The 18176-nt window shown below is 49.7% G+C and overlaps 1 protein-coding gene across 4 annotated transcripts; it reads right to left on the reverse strand.

Annotated features, from left to right (window-relative positions):
• Positions 1-5519: 5519 nt before the first annotated feature.
• WFDC3 (WAP four-disulfide core domain 3) lies at positions 5520-18143 on the reverse strand. Of its 4 annotated transcripts, none has more exons than XM_027620644.2 (7): positions 18070-18143; positions 16164-16380; positions 15559-15690; positions 14742-14888; positions 7505-7636; positions 6339-6524; positions 5520-5745 (listed from the first exon to the last, which is right to left on the reverse strand). In XM_027620644.2, exons 2-7 carry the CDS (start codon positions 16240-16242, stop codon positions 5729-5731), a joined length of 693 nt encoding a protein of 230 aa, XP_027476445.2. In that variant the 5' UTR covers positions 16243-16380; positions 18070-18143; the 3' UTR covers positions 5520-5728. The 4 variants fall into 4 exon arrangements, with proteins under 4 accessions (XP_027476445.2, XP_027476442.2, XP_027476443.2 ...); XM_027620641.2 differs by having other exon boundaries at positions 17672-18126; XM_027620642.2 differs by having other exon boundaries at positions 17963-18125.
• Positions 18144-18176: the final 33 nt, after the last annotated feature.

Below are 18176 nucleotides of genomic sequence, written 5' to 3' on the forward strand. Positions count from 1 at the left end.
TCTAAAACCAACCGCTGGCAACCTCTACTCTGCTTTCTGTCTGTATGGATCTGCCTATCCTAAATATTTCTTATGAATGGAAGCATACAGGAGGTGGCCTTTTGTGTCTGCCTTCGTTCACTTAGCACAATGTTTGCAAGACCCTCCTCGTCCCTCCCTCCCTCCCTCTCTCTCTCCCCCTCTCTCTCTCTTTCTCTCTCTCCCTCCCTCCCTCTCTCTCAATGTCTGCCTTCGTTCACTTAGCACAATGTTTTCTGGCTCGTTGTAGCAAGAATCAATACTTCATTCCCATTGGAGGGGTAGGCTGCGTTTTGTTTTGTTTATCATTTATCGTTTGATGGGCATCTGCGTTGCTTCCACCTTCTGACTATTGCAAATGGCGTTCTACGAACTTCCGCATACAAGTTTTGATTTGAACCCCTGTTTTCTACTCATTTAGTTATATACCTGAGAGCGGACTTGCTGGGTCATATGGTAATTCCATGTTCAACTTTTTGAGGAGACACCAAACTTTTTACTCTTTTAATTTGTTCTCTAGAAACCTTGCAATGACATAGGTGGCTTGCATTATATTTCTCTTGGAGGGCGCTGCTCTAGATGTTTCTTTCTGCCCAAGAATTCCCAGATGCTAACCTCTCGCGTCTGTATACCGCCCTATCTGCCAAACAGGATTGGAGGGTTATAATACTATAAAGAAATTGACAGGAAACTGAAAATCATTATGCCAAGAGTGAAAGAGAGCCAAAAGAATAATAAAGAGGGTTATCATGAAGAGATTAAGTGCAATTCAGTAGAGATCTGGAGTATAGAGCCGGCTATGTACCTTTTTCTCAGGGTGACTGGAAAAGGCTGCGAGGAACTCAGACAATACTGAACTTTTCCCTTAATTAGGCTCCCAAAATGGATCGGTTCGTTTCTCTTGCCTGGAAGTGGTCTATGACTTAGACCTCTGCTGCCCTCTGGTGGCTCTGAGAATAAAGGCACCCCGCCAAGAAGTCTTTCTACTCAAAACTCCCCACCCGTTGTTGTTCCCACTAGCGTCCCCAAAGCAGCTGAGCCCAGGGTCTGAGGAGAGGAGCATCTGAACTCCCCACCACTCTAAATAGGCCTTGAGCCCTCGCTGAATACCCGCACCCCATCTTCGGTGTCTGGGCTCCGCCCCCACCCTCACAAACTGCCTTTCATTCCCCTGCCCTGGTTGCAAGGGGAGAGGGGGGCTCCTGGTTCAGGCTGGAGCCGGGACCCAGGTCACTCCTGGAAGAAAGCAATTCAAGAGCTGCTATCTGATGTTCGGTATGTAAGACCAGGAGGGCAGAGTGACCAGAATATGAATGAGAAAGCATGACAGAGAGAGTATGAATAGGTCACAGATATCCAGGGCCAAGGTCCTCCCACCTGGGACCTGCTCTGCCAGACAGTCTCAGGGCTAGAAGGGACTGTAACTCTTGTGGAACTGATATGTGTCTCCCTCTCTCTCTCCCCCTCTCTTTCTCTTCCTCCTTCCCTCCCTCTCTCTCCTCTCTCCCCCTCTCTCCCTTTCTCTCCCTACAGAGAGAGAAGCAGCCCACCCCAGCTCATGCAGCCAGTCTGGACTGGAATCCAGAGTTTCCCCTCTCTGTCCCTTTTCCTTACTTCCAAAAATATCACAACTGATCCCAAACCACTTGCCTACCTCCATTTTATAGTGAGAGAAAGAAGAATACCAAAATTGTCGAAGCATACAGACCAAGGTTCAGACTAGCCCTGCAACTCACTCTGAGACCCTGCGCCTGTTATTTAAACGTTCTGTTTCCTCATGTGAAAGACACAGGACTTCCCAGGGCTGCTGTGCATGTCAGGTTCTTAGCCCAGCACCTGGGACATCGTCAGTGCTCAGTGAGTGTTAGCTGTTAACTCTTTGGGGGGCTTCTTCATTCTTTTCCGGAGCTTGTGAATCTATAGGAAGCTGGCCTTCTAGGCACCAACCCCCCCTGACAAGAGGACTCACCTTGGGTAGGAAAAGGAAAGTAGCCCTCAAGAGCTCCCCCTTGCCAGGGGCACAGGTTGCGCCTCTAGCCCCTCTCACCCCACATATCCCACTTACCAATGACATTATGCCGCCCAGAGAGTAAGATCCAGAATAGCAGCAGGGAGAGGATGCAGAGCCCATGATGTCACTGAGGCAGCACACATGTGCAACCTGGGGTCTCCACCACTTGATGGTCAAGGAAAGGGATGGAGAAGCAGGGAGCTCAGAACCCACTGACTTTGGTCAAAGAACAGGTCAGAGATGACTCACACTTGAGGACTAGTAAGTATCAGAGCCCCAGAAATTCCTGCCCACTGTGCGGAAGGGTTGGAGGAGGTCATGGAGAGGACCTGACTGCCAGTTGACATGCAAGCTGGCCCCGGGCCATCGGGGGTTCCTCCCCCTGCCCTGTCCTTGGAATGTACCTCTGCCTACCGTTCCCACAGTGGGAGCCATTTTCAAGGATGTAGCCTTGAGGGAGCGAGGTGTTGTTGAGACCCTCCGGCCAGTGCGTGTGACTGAGCCCCTTTAAGGCCTCTCTAGAAACTGTTAAGGTTCTGGCAGGCAGGCGCTGAGATCTGCTGGCTTCCGGAGCCCAAGACAAGCGTTGTGTGTAAGTTCCCTTACACTGGCCACCTGCTGATCGGGAGTGATCTCTTTCCTTGTCTCAGCATGCCCTCTGCCTATGGGGTGCTGGTTTCAGATTTCACCCCCAAGTGAGCCACCAGGAAGCTGATGGGGAGGGGCATGTGTGGTTTTTCAGTCTGGTCAGAGCTAATTTCAGGGTAAGGTTAGGGCATCCATTGGAGCAGGGTCCACTGAGACCTGCTCCCCCAGGCCTGAGGCTGAAATGGCCTTAAAGTGAGGAAGGAAAGGTTCTGATGGCTTCTTTGGTTTAGGGTACAACAGTAGGAAAAGAGGCCTAGAAAGGCCCCCGGGGCGGGGGAGGGGGACATGGAATTTGGCCCCATCTCAACCTTTGACCTCCAACTCCAACACAATCCCAAGGTCAAATTGCCCCCTTTGGATCATGCTTTCTCTCTCTCTCTCTCTTTCTCTCCCCTCCCTCTGCCCCATGTTGTTGCTCCCATGTGGACAGGGTGGGCTGCCCCAGATGAGGAAGAAAGATCCGGAAGGGACATCTCTCCTGATGCTCAGCCTGAGCTGCTCTGGGGCTCACACCTTCCTTTCCAGTCTAGCCCCCACCCCCAGCAGAAAATCACCCTTCAGTATTTTAAGATCCCAGGACTGCTGTTTTCACTGAAGACTTCTCCATATTGATTTTTTAGGTGGTATCCATGTATTATCTTTTTTTAATAAATAACACAATAAGCAAAACAATGAAAGAGGAACCTACCAAAATGTTCAGCAGCCTATTACACTGACACCGGGGGATCCTCCTGGTTCCCTGCACTCTGAGCCTGGAGCTCTGAGTGTCCCTAGGATGGCCACTTCGGGGCTCATGCCAGCCACTCTTCTTCAGATCAAACACAGACATGTCTACTTAAAAAAATGAGTGTTCTGAACCCAGTAGAAACCAGAATTTCACAGGCCAGTGTGAAAACAGAGGGAAATGGGGCACAAAAAGACAGCAGTGATGGAAATTATTTTTAATTTTAAATATTTTTATTTATTTATTGAGGGAGGAGCAGAGGGAGAGAGAATCTTAAGCAGACTCAGAGCCGGACACAGGGCTCCATCTCACGACCCAAAGATCACGACCTGAGCCAAAATCAAGAGTCGGACACTTATCTGACTGCGCCAACCAGGCACCCTGGAAGTTTTTTTTTTTCTTCTTTAAATTTTTTTAATGTTATGTTAATCACCATACATTACATCGTTAGTTTTTGATGTAGTGTTCCATGATTCATTGCCTGGAAGTTTTTTTTAAGTTGTAACTTGCCTTTTTCCATTAGAGTTGGGAATTACAAAAACATTTTTGCAATATTCACAATGAGCACTAATATTGTCTTTCTTGTTATAAAAGCCTGGCCTACTTAGCAATTTGTCCAAATTTTGAATGCATATGTCCTTTGGCCCAGTACGACACATGTGGTTCATTACTTACCTCCCCCAAAATCATTCTCTCCTTCCTTGCTAATAGAATCTCAATTTTTGGGGCGCCTGGGTGGCTCAGTCGTTAAGCGTCTGCCTTCGGCTCAGGTCATAATCCCAGAGTCCTGGGATCGAGCCCCACATCGGGCTCCCTGTTCCGCCGGAAGCCTGCTCCCTCTCCCACTCCCCCTGCTTGTGTTCCCTCTCTCGCTGTCTCTCTCTGTCAAATAGATAAATAAAAAAAAAATCTAAAAAAAAAAAGAATCTCAATTTTTAAACCCAGGTGGGCCCCACCCTCAGCCTCAAGGATGAAGCACATTTAAGACAGTCACATTTTCCCTTTCCCATTTGCAGACATTTGCTTTTCCAGCCAATGAGAGGATGAGGGAAATGTGGGGAGGGGTCGGCTTCCAGGGAAGATGGTCTCTGAGATTAAAAGGAGAGCACCATTTGAGGTGAAGGTCTTCATTACCCTCACCACAGAACTTCCTGCTGTGACGTCCGGAGCTGCAGCAACTATCCTACACAGTGAGGTGAGCGTCACGAGGACAAAAGACAGCACGCTGAGGTTGGTGGGAAAGGGAGGAAATGAGTCTGTTCATGAGTGCTGTGGGTGAGCTGCTGAACCAGCCTCACTGCCTCTCTCCAGACTCTGATGTGAAAAAATTAAATGTCTCTATTGGCTAAGCCACTGTTAGTTGGGTTTTCTACTACTACAAAGCTCAACAAATTCCTAATGGACAGACTTGGGAATTATATTCATTTTTTCATTCATTCAACAAACACTGATTGAGGGCCTTTTTTTGGGTCAGGCTCTATTGGAGAAACTAGAATTCTACTACAAAGAATTTCCCCAGATTTACCTGCAAAAGTGGGCCAACATTTATATGTACAAGGATTAATGTCCACCAAGAGATGACTAGTTAAAATTAGCTATTTTCATGGTGTCCCACTACAAGAATAATGTGATGACATAAATTTCTCCAGGATATAGAATGTGATCCATTTTGTATGCATTTTTTAAATTTTTTTTTTTTATTTTTTATATTCTGAGAACCTAAAGACAACCCCTCCCTACAGCAAAGCTACCTGGAGGGGACAAACTGCCTGCCTTGGAGCCAAGAGCCAGCCCCCAAGGAAGGAGATCCAAGGGGGGAACATCCAAGGGACTACAGTAAACTAGTTGCCTACCCCTGTTCCATCCCCAACTCACATTCTCCGATAAAAGAAAAGTCAGCTGGCCCAAGAAGAGGCCTGAGGGTCCCACCCCTGAGGCTTGAGAGAGACATCTGTGGCAAGTCAGCCTAGGCTGAGCTCCCACCCACCTCTGCCCTCGCCACCAGGGCAGCGCCCACATTCAGTGTTCTCATTAAGTCCCGTAATCCTGCCAACATGCTCAGACCCCCTAGCTCTCTCCCCGTCCTGGCCCTCAAACAGCACAGACAAGAAAGTCAGCACAGTCTTTATTGGGGAAAAGCAGCGCCACACACCATTGCTCAAACCCACGACTGTTTCCCGTGCTCAGGGCAGCAGCAGGAACAGAAGCAGGGCAGAGAGGGCAACGAGAGCCCCCAGGAGGGTCACAGCCCCAGGACATCACCCTCTCCTGGCAGCCAGGACAAGCCCCCGGTAGTCACCGAAGCAGCTCAGAACAAATCAGGACAGCTAAGGCACTGGGGTCTCTGCAAAAAGAAGAAGCATCGGGTCACAGCTGTGCCCTCCTGGCTCCAGCTCCCCTCCAACCTAGAGACGCTCGGCATGCACTGCTCCCCAAAGCCTTGGATGGCGCCCTGCTTCCCAGACACTCCAGTCCAAACTGGCAGTGAAGACCCTACTCACTCAACTGTCAACCTTCTGCCTCCAAGCACCAGCCCACCCTCGCCAGACCCCCAACCCGGCTCCCCAAATGCGTCACACGCATTCCACCCTTTGTGCCTTTACTAACCACCAGACCCCTCCTCCCCCACTCTCGTCCAGCATGTTCTCCGTGCTTTCCTCCCTTTGTCACATCCTGCCTAGCCTTCAGGGCCCAGATCTAATCCTACTTCGGGCAGAAAGATCTTCCCAAGGAGCCACGCCTACTCTGAGAGCCTAAAAGCCCATGCGGTCTACAAAAAGGGTTCTCATCTGGGGCATAGGATCTTTTTCTCCCACTCGACTCTCCAGGGCAAGAACTTTGTTTCGACCCTCTGAAGTACCCTACCCAGCACCTAAGCCAGTGGTCTACACACAGCAGCTAAGTGCGCTCTTATCAGTGATGCTGGACCTGACTCACCTAAGGCAGAATCAGAGCAGAGGGTCCAGTTGGGGTTTGTGGCCAGTTCTGGTGGCTGAACGGGCGGGACACAGAAGCGGCCACAGCCTGACTTGCAGCACTTTTCCCCGGCCTGGCAATTCTCGTCCATCATGCAGTTGACAATGCACAGGCCCACCAAAATGTGTGGACAATCACCAGCCCGCCCTGCAGGATAAACAGGCACAGGTAAAGAGACTCGGAGGCTCCAGAGGAATCCATCCCTGACTGTAACTAGATCTTAACCAAAGATCTGCCTGGGGAACCTGGGAGCTAGAGCCTCTGAGAATCGGTGGGGTCCCAAGAGAGCATCGGGACCAACAGTTTTCAAATGGCATCTCACAGAGTTCCCTGGAGGTCCCTTGGTTTGATCCTTCTGTCGGTGGGGCTGGGTGGAGTGCCAAGGAGCCCCCCACTGCCTCCCCCATAGCTGGGCCTCCCAGTGTCCCTTCCTCAGGGAGGCCTCCTCTGTCATCCCAGACAAGGTTTGGCGCCCTGCTTTGTGCTCCTCTCATCAGAATTCATTACAATTCCTGATCTGTCTACCTTCCCTGAGAAGCTAATAAGGACGAGAGTCTGTCTTCAGAACCTTGAACACTGCCTGGGAATCTACATGTTGTCTAAAAACAACATCTGAGCCAGTGATTCTAAGTGGAGTTCCACAGTGCCTGGTACAAAAGGAGCACTCAAAAAATAGGGACTTGTTTAAAATATATATATTGAAACTAAAGAAATCAAATCAGGAATGCTTTTATCTATTGCAGATATGTTGCTAAGAATCTGGTCAGAAAACCATGATCTTGGGCAATTCCCTCACTTTACAGATGAAGAAACTGGCTCAGGAAGAGTCTGCTTCTCCGAGGTCACATGGCCAGTCAGCGGCAGAACTAAGACCACACGCCAAGCTACCTGTCTTCCAGACTCGGGACTCTTCCTACTAACCCACACTGCCTTCCCCTAGTTCTTTCGACGCCAGCACGGGCCCTTGGGCCCCAGGGGGAGGGGTGGCTTTGGGGTGGAGGCTAGGAGGACAGGAGGGGTGAGAACTCTGACCCCCCCCAGGAAGGGAAAGACAAGGAGGCCACAGATGGCTCCCTCCCCAACCAACCCTGGAACTCAAGGATTCCTTCCCCAAAGGGCCAACATACCTCCCTCAATGTCTCCACGGCAGGAGTGGCCACAGCCAGTGCTGCAGCATTTATGCCCCTGGGGACAGGACTCGTCCCTGTCACACAGCTCCTCGCACGGAAGGGGGTCAGCAGGACATTCGCCACCAGACTCTGCCATAGAATCAGAGCATGGGGCCCAGAGATGTTTAGGCCCAGGGTGTCCAGTTATTTTCACTGTGACTCTTGAGTGCAAAATTTTATTTTTCATGGCGTATATTAATCCATACACATGCTTAAAATGTAGGTATTTATGTGCATACATGTACATACTTTACAGTCTTTCTACTTCTTTCCTTTTTTTTTTTTTAAATGCTGGTCATCAACTACTAAACTGATCTCAAGACTCGTAGTCTGGAAAACACTGTTGAGGTCTAACCCACTGTGGCAAACAGACTTAGTGCCAGTCCCATATTCACTCTCCCTCCCTCCTTCCTGTGGTAGACACCTATGGTCGTGGCCCCCAGTGAACCACACCTCCCATATTGTCTCTGGGCTGGACTGTGTGACTTGCTTTGACCAACAGGACACCAGCAAGTGTGATGTGAGCAGAGGCTTGATAAGCACTTGCATATTGGGACTGGTCCTCTTAAAACACCTCCACCTTGGAAACCAGCCACTATGCCGTGAAGCAGCCTGGACTCAACTACAGGATGATGAGATGCCCCAAAGAGAGAGAAGCTGGATGAAGAGAAGCATCCTGCCTGGTCCAGCCACCACTGAGCTCCCCACTGAGCTCCCAGCTGCACGCAGCTGTGTGAGTGACCTAGCTTCGGCATATGTGGGCGTAAGAACTGCCCAGCTGAGCCCAGCCAACGCAAATAGCTGTGGGAAAGAGGCAACTGTTGTTATTTTGAGCCACTAAGTTTGGGAAGTATTTGTTATGCAGCCATGGATAACTGAAACACTTGCTAATAAAACCAGGTGTGTTAGGAGAGGCAGTGAGCCCAGCCAGCTACAATGATTTGCTTCCCCAAATTACCCTGTAGCTAGGAGTGGGCCACAAGCTAAGACATCAGCTGCTTTTGCATTCCTGATCCAGGTAATGCACCTTTCAAACTGCCCCCTGGCTTCTCTTTCTTCCAGTGCAAAGACAGACATAACACAGGGAGGTAGCGCTGTCTTCTTTCAACCACGAGGCAATGAGTATGAGGATGAAGCCAAGGAACGTAAAGGAGAAGGAAAAAAAAATAACCTCATCCTTATTAGCGTCACGGAGCCACCACCCCAGCCCTGGTCCCTACTTCAGGACTTCTTGTTACGTGAGAAAAACAAACTTGTATTTGGTTAATTTTCTGTTGCATACAGCCAAGCACATCCACAACGTGCCCCTTCACCACCCCTCTGAAGATAACAATGCTCAGAGAAGAGAAGGGGTTTGCCCAGAACTACAGAGTGAGTCAGTGGCAAAGCAGGACAAAACTCAGCCTCTTGGTTTGGAAGCACTCCTTCTACTACGCCATCCATAAAACATGCAGGCCCCGGGCCAGGTCCTCGGGAGCAGGCACACCCCAGGAAGTCACATCCAAACCAAACTGACTCGCCATGACTAATTCATCTCAGTGTTTATTTCAGATTCTTTAGGTGGAGAAAAGAAGTGACAGGCTATTAAAAGCATTGTAGAAAACCGAAGCAGCACTGGCCCAGTGCCTCTGAGTTGGGACACGGAAGTAAAATTGCCTATGGCTGGCTCGGGGAAGTCTGCCATGATGGAAAAAAGCAAGCGTTGGCCTCCAAGGAGGCTGCACCTGAACAATCAGGGTGTAATCATCCAGCATCACAGGATTTCCTGAACAGCCCCTATTTCAAAGATTCTCTGCCATTGTCAGATCACATCAAATCTGATTTTTTATCCAGGAAATATGGTCATGCTAACTGCCAGATGTAGCTTTCCACACCTCCCCACCTGCTTGACAAACACTAAAATCTATTTAACAAAGAACAAAGCCTTTCATCCCACAGTTGAGAAGGCTGGGCATAAAAACATCTCTCTGGTGGGAAAAACCTACCAATATAACTTCTCGTGGGATTATAGGGAGAAGCACCCTTCCCCGATGTCACCATTTTGCTGAGCTTGGCCCTGAAGTGACCAATGCCAGGAGCACTCTGCTACTCTCTGCCCTCAGCCCCAGGACCAGGCATAGACACCAAACCTTTACTCTCTTCCAGGCCAGGCTTGGAGGTCCCTGGGGTTTTGTCAAATAGTAGATGCAGTGAAGGGACTCTTGGGGAACAGGCTGAAGCCCTGAGGATCAGAGCACATGCCCTTTGACCAGTGCCCACCATGGCCACCCACTGCATCCCCCATGTGTGATGCCTGAATCCCTGCCAAATAATTCCCTACTCTCCACTCAAACACTGGAATTCATGACCTCCAAGCCAGACTATGCCATCCTTACACTTTTTTCTAAGATTTGTTTATTTATTTATTTTAGAGAGAGAGAGCACGAGCCAGAGGGAGAGAGAGAATCTCAAGCAGACTCTGTGTTGAGCACAGAGCCTGATGCAGGGCTTGATCTCACGACCCTGAGACCATGACCACTGCCGAAATCAAGAGTCAGACACTTGGGGCACCGGAGTGGCTCAGTCGTTAAGTGTCTGCCTTTAGCTTAGGTCATGATCCCAGGGTCCTGGGATCGAGCCCCACGTGGGGCTCCCTGCTCAGCAGGAAGCCTGCTTCTCCCTCTCCCACTCCCCCTGCTTGTGTTCCTTCTTTCACTGTGTCTCTGTCAAATAAATAAATAAAAATATTTTTTAAAAAAAGACACTTAACCAACTGTGCCACCCAGGTGCCCCCATCCTTATACTTTATACTCAACTGAAATCTGGCTGTCAAGAAGTTCTATCCAGGCGCACCTGGGTGGCTCAGTTGTTGAGCGTCTGCCTTTGGCTCAGGTCATGATCCCAGGGTCCTGGGATCGAGCCCCGCATCGGGCTCCCTGCTCGGCGGGAAGCCTGCTTCTCCCTCTCCCACTCCCCCTGCTTGTGTTCCCTCTCTCGCTGTCTCTCTCTGTCAAATAAATAAAATCTTAAAAAAAAAAAAGTTCTATCCATTGGTCCTTGTCCTATGCCCAGAGACCTTGTGAAAACATGGCTGGTACCATCATCCTAGACAAGGATCTTCTGCCTCTGTCTCAGCTTTCCCAAACTAGGTCAGCTCAGTTCCTCATACCACATGGCTTCCAGGCACCTCACAGTTATCTAACCAGGAATGAGGATGAGAAACAGGAATGAGAGTCAGAATGGGAATGGTCATCCCCATCCTGCAAAAATGCCCCTATCCCAAGACCCAAGCTATCACAAAAAAAAAAAAAAAAAAAAAAGAATAAAAAGCTGAAGCCCAGGAAATACTCAGACATAGGCTTTACTGTTGCCCCAGCTCTAACCTTCCCCTATATCTGAGGGAAGGACAGTGGTGCTGGTAGAAAAGTGAAATCTCAGAACTTCTTAAGCCAAGAAGGGCCCTCTGAGCCATCACACTTGCTCCTCTTGCAAACAGCCAGCCAGACATCCAGCAAAGGGGCAGGATTGGCCTGAGGTCAATAGTGGCAGAATTGGGTCCCAAATTCCCAGCTCTGACACTAGGACCAATGATGTGGTCCTTTAAGCCATACCATTATGATTGCCTCCAGGATTACCCAAGAACAAGAGCTGGGACTCACGCATGCACGGGGAGCCTGGGTGGCTCCCTGCTCAGCAGGGAGTCTGCTTCTCCCTCTCCCTCTGCCCCTCCCCCTGCCCCTTCTCTCTCTCTCTCTCTCTCACTCACTCTCTCTCTCAAATAAATAAATAAAATCTTTATTTTAAAAAGTCTCCTAATAAAGAAACCTTTTAAAAAAATAAAGTAAAATGGAAACCAGACTGGGCCTCTCCTCCCTGCTTTTATAAGCCCTGCAAAGGCTTCCCAGTGCTCTTAGAACAAAGCCTTAGACAGAGGCCCTGGAGACTCACCCAAAATCTGGACTCTCCCTAACTGGAACCACCTTCCTTCTCCTTCTCTTCTCTCCAACCCCACTGACCTCCTTTCACTTCCTTGCAACAGTAAGCTCGTCCCTCCTCCTGGCCTTGGCCCGTGCAGGTCCCCCTTCCGGGCACCCCGCGGCCAGCACCCTCTCATCCTCCAGGTTGAAAGGACACCTCCTCTATAGCTCGCTTTGATGCCCCTTCACAGCCCTCATCACAATCCGTCACCAGCAGTTATAAGCACGGCTGCCTTGCTCACCACGAGACATACAGATGCCAGCCAGGCCAACACTCGATACAGAGTGAGTGAGTAGGTAAGTGAGGGAGTGGACAGACAGGTCAGACTTGGGACGGCGGGGAGGGAACCTGAACAGAGAGGTGCTGGGCATCACAGCATGAGCTGTTGAGCATTACTTGGCAGGTTCTCTATAGGCCTTTTGTGTGTGTGTGTGTGTGTGTGTGTGTGTGTGTATACATATATATATATGTTATGTTAATCACCATACAGTGCATCATTAGTTTTTGATGTAGTGATCCACAATTCATTGTTTTTGTATAACACCCAGTGCTCCATGCAGTTCGTGCCCTCCTTAATACCCATCACCGGGCTGACCCATCCCCAACCCCGCTCCCCTCTATAGGATTTTTAAATACATTCCTTCCAAAGTATATGATACAGACTGAATGTTTGTGTTCCCCCAGTGTGATGGACTTAGAAGATGGGGGCTTTGGGAGGTGATCAGGTCATGAGAGGGGTGCCCTCATGAAGGGGACGATGCCCGTATTGCCCCCTTCCACCGTATGAGGTCCCAGTGAAGACATGGTAGCCTATGAACCAGGAAGCTGGCTCTCACCAGACACTGAAGATGCCGGCACCTTAATCTTGGACTTCTCAGCCTCCAGAATTGTAAGAAATAAACTTCTGTTATTTATAAGCCACCCAGCCTATGGTATCCTGTTCTAGCAGCCCAAAGGTCATTATCACTCTTAGAGGTAAATATGGTTATCTCCACTTTACAGAGACAAAGGTGAGGTTCAGAGAGGCCACACAGCAAGCAGAGAAGCCAAAGTTCCCATCATGCTCAGAACGAACTGTCTCACGGGAGCAGGGCCCAATGTCTGCCCTGAGCCTTCGGGCGGCCTGACTGTACCTCCACCTTACCAAACAGACCAGCACTGGCTCTGGTAAACCTCTGGCAATGGCAGAGCTGAGGGAAAGCACGGACTGTTCAGAGCCCAGGACGCACAGCTTCCTGTGACACCGAGTGTAGCAACCAGTCTCACTGAGCGGCCCAGCCCAGGACCGGAGCCATAGAAAAGTCATTAACTACTAACACCACAGCCAGCACCGCCTCCCGCCAGACTAGGACCCCCACTCAGCCAGTAAGTACACTCTGGGAGATCTGCAGGGAGGTCACTCTGGCAGGCTGCCTAGCTCCAAGGGACAAGAAAGCCCCATCTGGCCTGGCCAGGGCCCAGGGTCGCTCACCAAGGGTCTGGCCTGCATGCCGGCCTCTCCCTCAGCCCCTGTCACTTGGCCGTCAGCTTCACACACTGGAACACTGTGCTGGGCCCTCCAGGCTGGCGGTGAGTGACCGGCCTGACACAGGTTCCCAGGCTCTGGTTCCAAAACTGGGCCGCAGGACTCCTGGCAAGGAGTACAACCTTCTATTCTCTCTTATGGGCAGGGCACCCAAGAGAGCTGCTGAAGCCAGACACAGCCGCACGGGGCACAGGGGAGGGGCCCGCTACCTGGGGAGGTTCAGCCGGAAGGAAAGAGGTGGTCACACGCTGTGGAGTTCCAGGGTCTCCAAGAGGAAGAGGTCAGGGGAGGAGAAAGCAATCCTGGTTCTTGATCGAAGGGGCTGGTTAGCAGCCACACTCCTGATGAAGCCCACCTTAGCAGGCAACAGGAAGGAAGCTAATGTCTACTGAGGGCTAAATGCTTCACATATTTTGACTCTCTATAACAACCTCCAAGGCTTATTCTTTCCATTTTACAGAGAAGGGAAATGTGGCTCGGGGAAGCAGAAGACACGTGATCAGGGACCTGCTGGCCAGTAACTGGTGAGCCTCAGGCTTGAACCCAGCTCTCTGATGACCAAAACCTAGGCTTTTCTGCTGGAATAGCTGCCATGTGCATTCAAGAGGATGGTCCCAGTCTCTTTAGAAAACATAATGGAAGGCATGCTGTAAGACCCCATTGCAGTGAAGAAAAAAATAAAACTTGGGCACTGACTTATCAAGAAGTATTTTAAAGAGGCGCCTGGGTGGCTCAGTTGTTAAGCGTCTGCCTTCGGCTCAGGTCATGATCTCAGGGTCCTGGGATCAAGCCCCGCGTTGGGCTCCCTGCTCTGCAGGAGGCCTGCTTCTCCCTCTCCCACTCCCCCTGCTTGTGTTCCTGCTCTCGCTGTGTCTCTCTCTGTCAAATAAATAAAATCTTTGGAAAAAAAAAAAAGACGTATTTTAAAACTATAAAACACCCTGAAATACATCAAATGCCCTTGGACAATGGGAAGACATAAAGATCCAACATAAAAATGTCAGTTGTCCCTAAATTAATTTTTTTAAGATTTTATTTATTAATTTGAGAGAGGAAGAGACCAAGAGTGGGGGAAGGGGCAGAGAGAGAGGGAGAAGCAGACTCCCCACTGAACAGGGAGCCTGATGACACGGGGTTCAATCCCAGGACCCTAGGATCATGACCTGAGCTGAAGGCGGATGCTTAACCGACTAAGCCACCCAGGTGCCCCCCTGAAGTTAATGTATACATCTAACATCTCTCCAATAAAAGCAGCTTCCATATTTTCAGGGAGCGGGGTCATGAGAAACAATATGATAATAAAATATATTTGCAAGCACAAACAAGCAAAATTAACCATAAAAATCTGGAAACAAGAGGAAAATGAGAAGGAGTGAGCCAGAGGAGATACATCATCAATTTCTAATACTTTTTGGCAAGGCCTCTCAGGGACCGGGGGAGGCGGCAAGCACTACAGCAGAAAGTTCTGCAAGCCAAGATCTCCCTTCTGGCAGCCTCCTCTGCCTGCCTGGATCACATGTCACACAGATCATTCTGGCTGGGGTACCCGTTCTCTAACTTTTTTTTTTAGAAAAGTTCTCAGAATTTGACAAGCGCTTAATTTTTGTTGTTCAAAGGAAAGAAAAGCCAACAATTGGATGGCGTGGGCTTATCTGAGAAAGAAGCAGGCAGGCCCAAGAGTCCATGGGCCCCCCCAAGGGCAGTGTTTCTTACCCAGCTTTGGTTTAGAGACTGGGACCACACAGTGCTTGTTGCAGCCAAACGTGCAGCATTTCTTTGTACCTGGACAAGTCTCATCACTGATGCACCTTTGGAAGCAGGACTGTTTCCGAACAGCCCTGGGACAATCTCCTTTCCTCCCTGTAGCAAAAAAGGGAGACAGCCACAAAAAAAAAAAAAAAAAAAAGAGGAAGAGAGAGAGAGTAGTGGCACCCACAGGTGCAGCAAAAGGGAAAATCAAAGGAAGGAAGCCCTGAGCTTCTTTAGGACTCTCAACCCTGGCGCTAAAGCAGAGACAGTAACAACAATAAGAGCTCACATTTACTGTCACATTTACTGAGTTCACCTTGTGCCAGGAACCTCTCATTTGATCCTCACAACAATCCCAAGAGGTACAAACCATTATCTCCATTTAACAGGTGAGGAAATGGAGGCTTAAAAGCTTAACACTTAAAAACAGCTGCTTACGGCTTATTTGCAGTGTGAAAAGTCTGCTTGGCTCGGGGTCTACTCTTTTGATCACTACCTCTAACAGGCTTCCTCTCACAACTTGGCTCTCCAGCCTTCACTCGGCCATACAGCCAATGAGCCCTGAGTGCATATAAAAGGCAGAGATCATCAGTTGTGTGTTCTTTCCTGATAGAAGACAAAGCACTGGGGACTGAGTGATTAAAGAAGAAACCCCCAAAGCGGGAAGAGGTGCTGCAGGCAAGCTGGATTTCCAGAGCCCATCTAGGAGGTAGGAGGCTCTTTCTAGCCCAGAGGCAAGGTCAGAGAGCACACCTGGATTTTGCCTCCCCGGCCAACATACCTTCTGGAAGGCCTCCTCGGCAGACCCGACTGCAGCCGGTGCCGCAGCACTTCTGCCTGGCCGGACACAACTCATCCCCCTGGCACAGCTCTCTGCACGGGTTCTTATCAGGGGGGCATTCTCCTGCTTTCACTGCAAAAGATATCCCATGAGGTTGGGGTGACTGGCTAAGCCTCAAGAAATGGGGAATGGAAGCTGAGCGCACTTCAGGGATGTTCAGCCTCTGCCAACATTCCTATGCAAAATAGCTCAGCAACCACTGTCCCCTCCCCACCCACACACAACCCCTGAAACTCGCCCACCCCTACCAAACGTCCAGCCACTTTGCGGATAAAAAGAGGGAAAGGTTGTGGTGATCCTGTTCACATTTAAGGAGCTCTAGGGAAACGCTAGAACCTCTAATAAGCCAGACTGGAAGTCCTACCTCCTTGTCCAGAGAGGGAAAAGAAAGCCAGGAAGACCTACCCCGGCTGTCCTGAGAATCTATGCATCCAGTCCTGTCCTACAGAAATGACCATTCTCCACAAATGAGGACTCTCGCTCCAGGAAGAGGTAGGGGATGACTTCTTAGTCACTTTCTGTTGGGATCCCAAATAATAGCTCACCATGCTCTCCTGCAGCCACCCAGGATGTCAGGGACCCAAGAGCAAGAAGTGACTTCAGGAGGAAGAGGCAGCTCAGCATGACGATGGCGCAGAGAGTTGAGATGAGCGCTCAGTCCAGGCTGGAGGTGTACACCTTGGCAAGGGCAGGACTAGGAGACTGGCCTAAACCCAGCCCCAAAGTCTTCCCTTTCGCAATATTCCCCAAGGATGTCTTCTCCTGACAAGAAGAAAAGTGACTGGTTGCTGGTGTGTGGGAAAATTCCTGGCACTCCCAAAGGGCACATGTGATGATGATCATCAAACTCTGTAATGCAATATACACAACACCCCTGGACAATGAGGAGGAACCTGGTCGGTAGCTGGGGAAATGGAGGGATGGCCACTGACACAGGATCAAAAGGAGCCCTAAAGGGCTTTGGAAGGACACAGCTGCAGTCAAAGTGACAGAGGGAAGGACCAGAGACATGACTTAATAATAACCAAAGCTAATAAAATGCAGTGTGGCTCCTGTTCATCCTAGCAACCTAGAAAACAGAGAATGGAGCAGACTACTTAGAAACCATCAAAAAACTACAATAAAGCCATATTTGAGTTTGTTCAGAACTAATACAAATGCACCAAGCACCTACATCTTGGTCTGTCTAGACCTACATACAGGCCATTTTTGGATTGTGTGAAGGCTAGTTGACAGAACCCAAAAGAAGTGGCTATGACTCAAGTAGTCTAGACCATCTATACTCCCTTTCTTCATCTCCTCTTCCTCTATTTCGTTTTCCTTTTATCTGTCCTGCTTATGACTTTGGTCAGACATGATATTTAGTAGTATCCACTGAGACTGCTTAGCCCAGTAAGATTAAAGAGTAAAGTAAAAAATCTCCTTAATAGAGCCAAAGAGTTTGGTGCCAAAGAGTTGCCTTATTATTTTAAGGCTGATATTGGAGCATGGAGATAATTAACATTTGTTGATGACTTAACATGTGCTTTATATGTATTATTTATTTTAAACCTCACAATAATCTTGCAGAGGTGATAAAACTGGTTCAGGGGGGTTGAGAAAGAATGCCCAAAGCCATAAAGCTAGTAAGTGGTGGTTACTGAAATTTAATAATAGTAACGACAGATAGCATTGCTTGAGGGTTTACTTGTGCCACAGTTCTAAGTGCTTAACATGAATTGACTCACTTAATCCTCACTGCAACCCTATGAATTAGGTACTATTATCCCCGCTCTACAGATGGGGAAACTGAGGCACAGAAAGAAACGGGAGTCACACAGTTAGGAGGTGGTAGACCAAAGGCAGGGAGCCCAATTCCATAGTCAATGTTCTTAATCACCATATCATCCTGGATTTGAACTCAGATCTTTCTACATGAAAAACTCGTACTTTTTACTACCCCATATTGTGACCTGATAAAAGTAACATCTTATCTCTAAGCCAGAGCTAAGGGGAGCTCTGGGGAACTCCACAGCTGTTAAATCCCTACATCCCCTCCCCATCCCAGAATCACCTGTCTGAAGAGAGAAGCCCAGCTCCCTGGGGCTTGGGGAGTCAACGGGCCAAGACCCAAACTTCATTATGATGCCTTCAGATGCAAGAGGCAGCCCCTGAGGCCTAAGCCTGGAGGGACCCGGTGGCTGTTTGGGACGGCATGGGTCAGACCCTCCTCTTGTTGGGTTTTCAGGTCCCCGCATTACGCCCACTCTACGGCTTTCAAAGACTGAACTGCAGGCGCCGCTGTGCTCCCCTCCGCACCCAAACCCCAGCCCAGGGAGCCTGCTCCCCTTCTCCTTCCCCGCACTTTTCCACCGGTCTCCGCCCAGCGGAGAGAGCTCACGGACCAAACACCCACAGTCTGCACCCGAGAGGCGGCCGCGCCCCAGACAAAGCCCCGGCCACAGCGCTCACAGCGCCGGCAGGCGTCCGAGACCCCAGCGAGAAGCGGCCTTGCGGTTCCCATGGAAACCCCGCGGTTCGCCGCGGCGCCCTTCCGGGTCGGCGCGCGGCGCGCTCCA

Source organism: Zalophus californianus, chromosome 8 (assembly GCF_009762305.2).
Source record: "Zalophus californianus isolate mZalCal1 chromosome 8, mZalCal1.pri.v2, whole genome shotgun sequence".
In the NCBI taxonomy this organism is placed as follows: domain Eukaryota; kingdom Metazoa; phylum Chordata; class Mammalia; order Carnivora; family Otariidae; genus Zalophus; species Zalophus californianus.

Coding starts and splice junctions, on each gene's coding strand:
- WFDC3 (XM_027620644.2), bottom strand. CDS start 16,242: ATGCTGAGCTGCCTCTTCCTCCTGAAGTCACTTCTTGCTCTTGGGTCC. Junction 14,889..15,558: donor CCGAGGAGGCCTTCCAGAAG/GTATGTTGGCCG, acceptor TTTTTGCTACAG/GGAGGAAAGGAGATTGTCCC. Junction 6,525..7,504: donor CCGTGGAGACATTGAGGGAG/GTATGTTGGCCC, acceptor TTTATCCTGCAG/GGCGGGCTGGTGATTGTCCA.